At 47.6% G+C, this 11,911-nt stretch overlaps 1 protein-coding gene across 1 annotated transcript; it reads left to right on the top strand.

Moving 5' to 3' along the window:
• Positions 1 to 6,006: 6,006 nt before the first annotated feature.
• Positions 6,007 to 11,690, top strand: LOC123234545 (upregulator of cell proliferation). The gene is made up of 2 exons (XM_044660447.1): positions 6,007 to 6,061; positions 7,940 to 11,690. Exon 2 carries the CDS (start codon positions 7,966 to 7,968, stop codon positions 10,537 to 10,539), a length of 2,574 nt encoding a protein of 857 aa, XP_044516382.1. The 5' UTR covers positions 6,007 to 6,061; positions 7,940 to 7,965; the 3' UTR covers positions 10,540 to 11,690.
• The last annotated feature ends 221 nt before the right edge of the window (positions 11,691 to 11,911 follow it).

Below are 11,911 nucleotides of genomic sequence, written 5' to 3'. Positions count from 1 at the left end.
TATGGTGCTGGAAATACAAAGGAAAGAAAGCTTTCAACCTTAATGATTTTTCTGTCATCAAATGATCAATGAATCAAATCTGGCCTCACAACTTCCTAGCTATATGGCCCTGGGCAAGTCATGGAGCACTTAACTTCTGATCCTTACCACTCTTCTGCCTTGGGAGCCATACTTAATACCAATTCTAAGACAGAAGGCACAGGCTTAAAAACATTATCAAATGTATGTGTTTATCTGTATATTTCTTTTATTCCCAAGCAGAATGTAGTCATCTTGAGGGGGGAAATGATTGTTTTTTGTCTTGACTTTGTATCTCTAGCATGATGCTCAGAGTAGGTGAATCTGGATTGAATAGGGAGGCTTCCCACCCAGACCAGGGTAAAGTACAGACCTAGGACTCATCAGCTTTGCCCTAGTTCTAGGGCTGTTTCCTTTCTGCCCACTGGTCATCTCTCCTTGGCCTCTCCATGGGTTTCCTTTCCCATCTGGAGCCCAGGCCCATAAAAACTGTCAAGTTAAGCATCCTAGAACTCCACGCTGTCCCAGGTGGCCCCTGGCTACTTGGATTCTAGGTTTGGACACCTCCACAATAATCTCTGTTCTCTCCACCACCGTCATCCCCGGATCCTTTGGATCGCGTATTCATCTTCTCTTTTGATGTTTTAGAGACTTGTCTGGTTGGAAAACTATGGTCATAAGATTATGTTTCATAAGTTCTATCAAATGTGCTACATTGGGTCGAGTGCCAGGTCTAGAGACAGGAGATAATGGGTTAAAATCTGGCCTCAGATACTTCCTAGCTCTGTAGCTGGCCCGACAAGTCACTTAACCCCCATTGCCTAGCCCTTACCATTCTTTTGCCTTGGAACCAATACTTAGTATCAATTCTAAAATGGAAGATAAAAGATTTTTTTAAAAGTACTACCTTGGGGGCAGCTAGAGAGCACAGTGAATAAAGATCCAGGCCTGGAATTGAGAAGATCTGAGTTCAAATCGTCTCAGGCACTTCCTAGCTATGTGACCCTGGACAAGTCATTTAACTTCAAATATCTAGCCTTTTCCCCCTTCTGTCTTTGAGTTGTTACTAAGATATAAAGTAAGGGTTTAGGGGGGAAGAGTGCTCCCTCCCTTCCCCACCCAAAGCAGGTGATCTCTACTGGAGGGTCTTACTCCCAGAGTCTCTTGTTTGGCCCGAAATTTTCTTTCTTTCACCTCCAGAACAGTTTCTAACCTGCATACACCCATCATCCCTGACACTAAGGCTGTTCCCTGCCTCCCTTAAGTAGGTCCAGGAAATAGCTGGTGATTGTGGCTTCCTGCAGCCTCAGGTATTCAACCATACAGCTATGACTACTTGTCCCACAGCCTCCAGACCTCAGATCCCTGTTGTGCTGAGGAGTAATTTGAATTGGTGGAGGGTGAACTCCAATCTGGAAAATCCCAGGTCTCTGGAGTTTACTTGTGCTGTGCTGCCTAGAAGATGAGATGGTAAACTCCTTGAGGGCAAAGGACTGTGTGATTTGTGTCCCTTGTAAATATAAAGAAGATGCTCAGCCCAAAGAAACATGATGGCTTTTTTGTAGTTCGAAATCAGGCTGGGATTGGACTCTTGAGATCATTGCTAGAGGAAGAAAGAGAGAGAAGTCAAAGGTAGAAGGAAGAAGGAGGAGAGATGAAGGAGAGAGAGAAAGGAGGAGAGATGAAGGAGGAGAAAGGAAGGAGGAGAAAAGAGGAGGGAGGAAATTGAAAAGAGAGAGGAAGAAGAGAGGAGGGGAGTAGAAAGGAGGAGAAGACAGGGGAAGGAGGAGAAGAAGGGAGGAAAGAGGAAGAAAGTAAAATGTAGAAGGAAAGAGGAAAGAGGAAGAAGGAGGGAGGAGAGGGAGAGAGAGGAGGGGAGTAGAAAGGAGAAGACAGAGGAGGGAGGAGAAGAAGGGAGGAGAGAGGAAGAAAGTAAAATGTAGAAGGAAGGAGAGAGGAAGAAGGAGGAGGGATGAGAGGAAGAAGAGGAAGAGAGAAGAGAAGAGGAAGGAGAGAGGAAGGAGGAAAAAAGGAAGGAGAATAGAGGATGAAGAGGGGGATTCTGACAGAAGAGAGTTTGGTAGGGGAGTGCTGCTGACAAGGTAAACTACTCTCTGGGGTCCCAGATAGTGCAGACTGCTACCTAGGAGTGTGCATGTTGATCAGGAGAATGGGAACTAGGTGGCAGGACCAGAGTGGAGACTGACAAGGGGAGGTAGTGTGGTATAATGGAAAGACCAATGAACTTGGAGTCACAGTCCTCTGAGGCCAGACCCCAGCTTTGCCAGTTATTGGCAGTGCGATCTTGGGCAAATTTTAACCTCACTTTCTTTCTCTGTAAAATGATAAAGGTTGGTACCTTGGAGAAAGGTGCTGGCTCTGGAATCAGAGAACGGGGGTTCATATCCCATCATGGCTACTACCTTAAGGATTTGGGCTCTCGCTGGACCTAAGCTCCCTTATCTGTAAAATGATGGGTTTTGGCTAGATGTCTTTGGGGAGGTTCCTTCGAACCGTAAAGTTTTGATTCTGTAATTCTGTAATCAAAATAAGAGATAACATTATAGTTATTATAGTATAGTAGGGATTATTATAATATGTACTACAATAATATATAGTATACTGTATACTATATATATTATAGTATACATTATAGTATAGTAGCAATAGATAAGTAAAGCATTTATTAAGTGCTTATCCTATATGGGCCATTCATTGTGTTAAGTTAAAAAGGAAGTCAGGCCCTGCTCTCGAGGTCCTTATATTCTAATGGGGACCAGCAATATGTAAAGGCAAATAAAGGGGGAGAGGGGGCTGAAGCAAGTTTGAAGTGAGCATAGCTCCTGTGGGTGCTTTCTCCAAAGGAAATTGGAGAAGGACGCACTAATCAGAGTGGGGATTTTGATTCAACCAATATTTAGTAGGCACCTACTGTGTGCAAGGCACCACTGGAGGCACAAACAAAAACCCAAAGAGTCCCTGTACTCAAGGAACCTGCATTCTTCATGATACCATATGGAGGAAGAAGAAAACAAGCATTGGTTAAGCCCCTACTTGGCAAATATTTTCTCATTTGATCCTCTCGGAGACGATGTGAAAGCTATTATTATGCCCATTTTAAGGTTGAAGAAACTGAGATTAAATGTCTGAGGCCAAATTTGAACTCAAGTTCTCCTCCTCCAGACTCAGTACTCTATTGTATCATCAATAACAATCATAGCTAATACATATATAGCACTTACTATGTGCTAGGCACTCTACTAAGCATTTTTAAATGATCTCATTTGATCCTCACCACAGCTCTGGTTTGTCATCATTTAGTCACGTCCAATTCGTCGTGACCTCAATTGCAGTTTTCTTTGCAGAAATATTAGAATGGTTTGCCATTTCCTTCTCCAGCTTATTTTACAGATGAGGAAACTGAGGCCAGCAGAGTAAAGTGACTTGTCCAGTGTCACATGGCTAATAAGTATCGGAGGCCAAATTTGAACTCAGGAAAATGAGTCTTCTTAACTCCAGGCCCAGCACTCTGTCTACTGTACCATCTAGCTGCTCCATGCTATTAGTATTCCCATTTTATAGTTGAAGAAACTGAGGCAATTGGAGGTTAAATGACTTGCCCAGAGTCATACTAGCAAGTGTCTATGCACAATTTAAGCTTCCTATGGGCAAGCACTGCTTAACACAATGTATGACCCATATATGATACGAACTCAATAAATGTTTTGTTTATCTTTACTATACAGTGCTACCTCTTATTTTGAGTATAAGATAATAAAATTGTAGCTTTTGGGTTGGAAGGAACCTCCTTGAAGACATCCAGCCCAACCCCATCATTTTATTTGCTAAGGAAACTTGGGTCCAAGGAAGGCCCCAGATCACTTAAGAAGTATCTGAGGCCAAATTTGTACTGGAGTCTTCCTGACTCTGCATCACCTAGCTAGCTGCCCAACAGGACATATACAGAGTAAATAATTTTGGAAGGAGTGAATGGAAATAATTAAACAATATAACAAATGTGTAGAATGCAAGATAATAGCTGTTAGGTCCTGAATTTGTGCAAAACATTGTGCTAGGCACTAGGAGAAAATTTAGAGAAGACAGCCTAATATGGAGGCTTGTGAGACACAAACACCCAGTTTCTCTCCTCTCTCCTTCCCTCCCTCCCTCCCTCTTTCCCTTTTTCTCTCCCCCTTCTCTCTCCCTCTCCATCTCTCTGTCTCCCCGTCTCTTTCTTTGTCTCTGTCTCTCATTCTTTCTCTCTCTGTCTTTGTCTCTGTGTCTCTGTCACCCTTCCTCTTTCCCTCTGTCTCTATCTCTGTCTGTCTCTGTCTCTGTCTGTCTGTCTCTGTCTCTCTCTGTCTCTCTCTGTCTCTGTGTGTGTGTGTGTGTGTCTCTCTGAGTCTGTCTGTCTGTCTGTCTGTCTCTCTCCTCCAGAGCCCTCAAACAACATCCAAGCAATGAAGGTGAATTTTCAGAAATGAAAAGAACTGTTCTTGGGGAAGAAGAAATATCTGTGTAGGCCAACAGGCACTCACAGCCCCAAGGAGATCTAGATAAGGGAGGCCCTGGCCCCCTTCTGTCCCAGCCCTCCAAAGTCAAGGTCAGGCTGTCCTGCAGCCAGAGGGCTTCCCCCGAACCAGTCACAGAACTTGGAGTAAACAACCAGGTTCTGAGTGGAACTCACAAGTCCTATTTCCCAGATGGCTCAGCGGAGTGAGAGCATGTCAGCCTCTCAACAGATTAGGAAGGAAAAAAGGGAAATAAATAAGTTTTGGCCATCAACAGACCTGCCAGAAGGGAAGTAAAATCATATTCTTTTAATGTACTTGGCCTGCTCTTTCAATAGAGGTTAACGTGTGTGTATTTGTTTTCCACACATATTTAAAATGTTGGAGACGAGGACTTCTCCCGTGGATTAGGGAGGGGGATATGCAGAATGTGTTTCTTGCCATTTTTTTATCGATGGAAGACAGAAATACAGTTTATGTTCAATTAAAAAATAGAAATATGGGGCACAATATATTTGACTTTAAAAATCCAACCCTTCGAGATTCTCATGGAGCTTTATTCTTCTCAAACCAAACACTGCAATCTCCTGAATGTCTGTAATCTAGAAACTGTCAACTAGGAATTTTTTCACCCTGGGGATGATGGGACATGGGCTTAGAACTGGTGTGGTCAAACTGGCCTGTTCTCAAGCTGCCACCTGTCAGAGTTAGGAAGGATGGCGAAACCTGATGGACCCTCAGGGATGGTGGGGGGAAGAGAGGTGGTACAATTCCCCCTGTACATAGCGGTATGCATTAGTAGAGGACCTGAAGGGAATACTGGAGGCTGTCGGGAAGAAATGTACCATTCCAGGGAAGAAATACCCAATTTACCCCATATTAGCACCGGGGGCAAAGCCTCATGGGCTTAAGCTAATTATGGCTCTGATAGACCATAGGAGTCAAGTTTCATTTTCATTCTCATTTTCATCTTGCTGGGAGGGCGGCCCCACCTCCTTCCTCTTCCCCTTAGCTTTAGAAGCTTCCTGCCCTCTTTGAAGTTCTTCTCCAATGGAGAGGCTCGCTCCTTTGCCATCTTTTCTTTGGTTTCTTTTTTATCTCTGCTTTCAGGTCAGATCCTTTGTTAGAATATCTCAGAAAAGAGGAAACGGCACACAAATAACCGGGCTGATGGGCTCTGGGAACAGGACATGAACTCAGCCATATGCGGCTGAGAGTCATGGGACCAAATGAGATAACTTATGTAAACCTTAAAGTCATATTTGAATGCTAGCTGCCATTATGGTTGCCGTTATTCCTGTTATCCCAAATTGAGAGTCTGCAGGCCATGTTTACCCACCCCCTCATTTTATAGAAAAGGAAGCTGAGACCCAGAGAAATTAAGGGACTTGTCTAAGGTCACACCACTCTTGTCATGTTAGCCAAAGCTGTATTTTATTTACTAACTGCTCCCTTTCCCCCTGCTTTTTTCACAGATGGAACAGAAGAAGCTCAGGAGAATGGGCAGCCAATTGTGGCTGACTTCCTCGCAGGTATTCCATTCTTTCCATTTCCATCCTCCTATGCTTCTCCCTAACCTTTCCCCTCCCTGTTCCCTCCTCAATCAGGAGGGAAACAGGCTGGGTTTGGAATCAGAGGACCTGGGTTCATGACTTGCAGCTTATGTAACCTGGGGCAAATTATTTTCCATTCTGGGGTATATAAAATTTAGGGGTTAGACTAGATGGTTGGTCTTTAAGATACCTTCCTGCTCAAATCGATGATTCTATGAATCTACAAGCCTTCACCATCTCTTCTATATAAATTCTTTCATCTGTAAAATGAGATTGTTCTAAATAGCCTCAGAGATTTCCATGCAATTCTAAGTCTGTGATCCTATGATTAATTAGGTCATTTGCTCTCAAGCACTGACTGCTCTGTGCCTTTGGGGATTATTCTCTGGTCTCAAAACCTCCCTTGGAACTAGAACCCTAGAGATCCTCCTGCTGGAGTACAGTTTAACAGTGGTTCTGTTGAGTGGTAGAATGGCTCCTTACCTGGTCTGGGAAGTAGGAAACCTGTTCTAATGCTTTGCCTTTCAAGGCTTTGTCATCCTCCTCACTCTCCCCTCTCTGTGATGGGCAGGATAACCCATGCTCCTTTTCCAGGGTAGGCACATTTCTCCTGTCTTTTTTGTGCTTTACTACTAAGAAGCAGAGGCAGGCGATATGGCCAGTAGAGGGGACTACAGGTTTGAAGAAGGAGGGTATATGAATACAACAAAAATTAGGAATAGGTGACAAATTTGCCAAGTGATCATCCATAATTTGGAGTAATCAATTCTCAGAGATTTTCACATTTTCCTTAAAGGGACGAGGAGCCCGGGAGAAAGATGTAACTGAGACACAAGTGTGGAACGATGGAAAAAATGCTCAATTTGAAATCAGGGTCTGGTTTTGAATTGTGGTTCTTCTATTTCCTCCCTATGTGAACTTGAGCAAGTCACTTCATGTTGAGATCTATCTATCATCTCTGATAATCTGATAAGGGTAGCTTAGTTGATAAGAAGTAACAGGACACGGGAGATGATCTTGACCGTTAACTCATAGAGCTGCTTCTCTGAAGTGCCATTGAGTCACAAGTTTATTATATATGAAAATTCAAATTCCCTTTCACCCAAAAGCACAAGGAAAGTTTCCCACAACTACACAGAGCTATATTTTTAAGATAGACAAAACAAAAGCCTTAGAAACTTCAAGGTGTAGATAAGAATACAAGGTTGGATTGTAGCTGCCTCAACATCAGTTAATTCTGGGATTATTTTGCTGGGTTGGCAAGTCCCCGAATTCTTCGGCCTTGAATGTCTAAAACCACTCTCTGAGAACCAGCAGCTGCATTCCTGACCAAAGTGGGGAGAATGTTAACCTCTTGTCTGCTGGTTTGCTAAGAGCTTAAAGCTTTTCAATAAGGCCACAATACTTTTCAACAGGAAATCACAAGGATCACAAAAGGGGTCAAAAGAGGAGTCTCAGATTTTTATCTGTTTGAGGCTCTGTTTCTCTTATTGGCTTCCCACCACTTCATAGGCTTTGATTTTCTCACCTATAAAATTAGGGGCAGCTGCAGAGAGAAGAATTTCTTGTTAACTGAAAACAAATTAACTTTAAAAAAAAATAAGATTAGACTTAATAGCCTCTAAGGTCCCTTCTAGTTTTGAATCTGTAATCCAATTAGAAAATGGCAGAGTGAATCAGAGAAGGATCAATCCCCAATAGATACCCTTATTCACAGCATGCAGAGGGTAGAGGTCCAGTGCTGGTCTGGTTTTGGGAAATGTAGAACTCAAGCCAAGCCTGGGGCTTTCCTGCATCAGCCCATTAGGAGGGGAAGCATAGCATGTTAGCGCTGATCTTTTCCCTTTTTTTCTACAGAGGAGAGAAGTAGGCTTCATGAAACGATGTCACTCTTGGGACTGGAGACATACTGTAACAGGAAACTCAGCCTCCAGGATGCCCGGCAGATCAGCTTTGACAGTATGAAGAACTGGGCACCCCAGGTGCCTACCGACTTGCCTTGGAGCTTCCTGCGAAAGCTGTTGGCTCTTAACTCGGAAGTCCGAAACACTACCCTGCTATCAGACTTGCCCCAGGATGACAGGACAGGTGAGAAGGAAACACAAGTGGACGAGCAAGAAATATACTGGGGTACCTCCGAGGATATTTATTCTCTTACGGAGCTGGCCACGACCCCCGACGTGCCGCTGAATCCCTTGGACCTCCTCTGTGCGCTTCTTCTTTGCTCCGACAGCTTCCTGCAGCAGGAGCTGCTGGTCAAGATGTCCCTTTGCCAGTTTGCCCTCCCTGTAGTCCTGCCCGACTCAGAGAACCAAAACCACACCTTCCTGCTGTGGGCCCTGCGGCGGGTAATGAGGACGTGGTGGTGGCAATCCCCAGGGGGATCCAGGACTTCGAGAGAGGAGAGTTTGGTGCTCACGAGGGTACCGATCATCTCCTTCGCACGCATGGACATCAGTAGCCACTCGAAGTCTCACCTCCTCAATGCCGTCATGAGCTCCTGTCACCACCAGCCTCACGACTACTTCTGCCACCGGGAGATGCCATCCGCAGCCAATGCTCGGGAGATTGCGGACGGGTTGGTGGAGATGTCCTGGTACTCTCCCAGCGGTGGTGGCGGCAGCAGCAAAGAGAACTTGGACGTCTTCCCAGAACCCGTAGCCTTTGCCAACCTGAGAGGCGAGATAGGAAGTCACTGGCAGCAGTTTAAGCTTCTGACGGAGACGTCCTCCGCCGTTTTCATATTAACTGACAACATAGGTCAAAAGGAGTATGAGCTGCTCTGCTCCCTGAGTGGGTCCACCACGCGCTATTACCTCATCCTGAGCCCCTACCGCGGCAAACGCAACGCCAACCTGAGGTTCCTGAACAAACTGGTCTCCGTCCTTCAAATGGACTACTCGCACGTCCTGGTGAAGGTCAGCAGCACAGATAGCAAACGCCTGGTCAGGAGGCTCCAGGCCATCGTGGCCAACGTCATCAAATCGGCAAGTAGGAAGGTGTCCCTGGAGGACATGGCAGAAACCGCCAGGACCCTGGGGCTCAAGGTGGACGAGGACTGTGAGGAGTGCCAGAAGGCGCGAGAGCGGGTGGAGAAGATCACTCAGGACATCCACGACGTGGAGCTCTACAAAAGGGAGAAGCTCAGGCTGCAAGGGGACCCTTGGAGAAACATCGCTCAAGTGGAGAAGGAGCTTTGTCGGCTGCAGCGGGCGGGGGACTCTTCGCCCGAAAAATACAAATCAGAGCTCCGGCAGCGCCTGCTGGCCTTAAGGATGCACCAGAACCGCTACGAGCTGGGGTGGGCCATGCAGGAGTTTATTAAGGGAATTGCCAATCCTTCCCTCGTGGAGAAGCAGTACTTCCTGGGCTGGATGAAGCTGAAGCTGGAGGAGATGGCCCGGCAGAGATGGAGACAGTCACCCGAAGCCCTTGCTCCGCTGGGACCAAAGCACAGCAGGCCGGCAGAATTCCGGGAGCAGTTCTGGCCCGCCCCCTTAGGGGTGGAGCACTTCTTGAGGGAAATGGGGCAGTTTTATGAGGCAGAATGCTACCTCGTGGAGGCGGGGAAGATGGCGGAAAACCAAAAGCGCTTCACGCACTTTGTGGGCCTGGCCTCGGAGCTGGTCCTCGGCGGCTTTCCTCTGGAACTGATGGATCGAGGCACGTGCTGCGTCCCCTTGCGGTGGGTGACGGGCATCCTGAGGGAGCTCCACGCTCGGCTGGAGGGCAGACCCCGCCTGCTGGTGCTCTCGGTGCTGGGCACGGAGGGCACGGGGAAATCCACTCTGCTCAATACCATGTTTGGGCTCCAGTTCGCCACGGGCAGGAGCTGCAAGCCCCACGGTACTTTCATGCAGCTCATTTCCGTGACGGAGGACTTCCGTCAGGACCTGGGCTGCGACTTCATTCTGGTCATTGACTCGGGAGGCTTGACAGGCGGGGTCACGGCCGCCCGGGGGGAAAGGTACGAGCTGGAGGTCTCTCTGGCCACTCTCGCCATGGGGCTCAGCAACATCACTGTGGTCAGCATGGCCGAAGCCAAGGACACCCCTCTGGCTGCCCTCCACGCCTTTCTGAGGCTTGAAAAATTGGGCCACGTCCCCAACTGTCAACTCGTGTCCCAGGACCTGAGCGAGGGGCCGGTGGCCAGACCCCACCTGAGAGACAGGAGGCAGCTGCTGCAACAACTGAGCGACCTGAGCAGGGCCGTGGCCGAGCTGGAGAAGCAGGAGGAGGAGCGGACCCTTTCTGACATGGTCTTGTGCGACCCCGAGAAGCACATTTGGCACATCCCTCGCCTGTGGCACGGAGTGCCCCCCATGGCCCCCGTGAGCCTGGGCTACTGCGAGGCCGTCTTTGAGCTGAAGAGGTGTCTGCTGGAGAACATCCGCAATGGCGTGTGCCACCAACACAGAGACATCGTCCAGCTGGTGGAACTGGTGGGGCGGCTGTGAAGGCAGAGACCCCTGGAAACGAGAGCTGTTGCCCAACCTGCAGGGAGGGACCTCTCCAAAGCGGAGGGGAATCCCGACTAGGAGAGGTTTCCCGAGGCGATGAAGAGTGAAGCTCGAGGTCCTGGAGAGCCGTCTGGACACAGAGCAGCAGCTGGCGCCCAAGCCTGCTTGAGAAGAGCGGTGGGGACGAACGGAGCCGGTTTGCATCCTCCTAGGACCCGGTTCAGAGAGCGAAGCAGCCATCGAACCAGCTCCGAGCTCAGAGTGATTTTTTCCGGAATACAGAATTGCCCTATCAGGAAAGCCTCCAACATTGCTAATTTGAAGGCCCTGAACGCCCTAGAAAGGAACACCCAAGCCCCGATTTCATTCTCTGGCTTGGTGCCTCGAGGTGTGCCATTCAAGGCTGCTCCCAGGTTGGCAGGCACTTCCTAAGGGCTAGTTCCCTCCATTTTGCCTCCTCCTGGAACGGTGTGGTCCTCCCCTAGGACATCCTTCCTGTCCCAGATCATCACAAAGGCCCAGGACAAGGGGTGGGAATAGAGGGAATTGTGCAGAGACCCCAAGGGTCCCCTCTCTTCAGGTGAGGGTCATTCTCTGGTCTGGCCAAGGGGTTCAGCATGAATGCCAGGACCTGTAGGATTGCCACTTTCCTAACTGACATTTCTGCCATGGGCCCATGGGGTACGAAGCACTTTATTTATTGACTTCTCTGCTAATAATGAGTGATACCAGGCAGGTTCTTCTCCTTGTTTGTGCCTTAATTTTCCTATTTCCCAAATAAGGACTTGTATGCCCACCTGATGTGTTAGGAGGCTGAATGAGAGTGTGTTTGTAAACTTGGAATACCTCAGAAAGTCACCATAAAAACGTCATGTGTGCGTCACTGCTGTCTGTAGCCAAAGGAGTCCTTCTTTCCCCCAGGATGTCCCTGGGATACTCGGGCTGTACCCGGAGTTATGAATGGTCAGGGGGATGGTTTGGCCAGCCAAAAACACTGGAGAAAGAGGAAATGGGACAAAAATACCAAGACGTTTGGGGTCAAGTTCCCAAGATGTGGGTTAAATTCTATCAACGTTTGTGAAAGGGACTTATCAGAAGGTAAAGGAAATACTTTCCCACTTGATTCAACACAGGCGTTAATAAAAACACTTGTAAAGTTAGGGGATTGGCCTCAGCCTCTAAAGAACCTTCCAGCCCTCACTCGATGGCCCTATGTGCACTGTTAGAGGTAGGTAATAAGGCAGAGGGGGCCAGCCTTGGATTCAGGAATAAATGAATGACTGACAAAAAAGGGACTTATGGGGGGAAAGAATACTTTTCCACTTAACACGGCCAAAAGGCATGAAGGAGCATCGAGCCATGGAGATAC

Source organism: Gracilinanus agilis, chromosome 2 (assembly GCF_016433145.1).
Source record: "Gracilinanus agilis isolate LMUSP501 chromosome 2, AgileGrace, whole genome shotgun sequence".
Lineage (NCBI taxonomy): Eukaryota > Metazoa > Chordata > Mammalia > Didelphimorphia > Didelphidae > Gracilinanus > Gracilinanus agilis.
This window is presented reverse-complemented; position numbering and strand designations above follow the sequence as displayed.

Coding starts and splice junctions, on each gene's coding strand:
- LOC123234545 (XM_044660447.1), top strand. CDS start 7,966: ATGTCACTCTTGGGACTGGAGACATACTGTAACAGGAAACTCAGCCTC.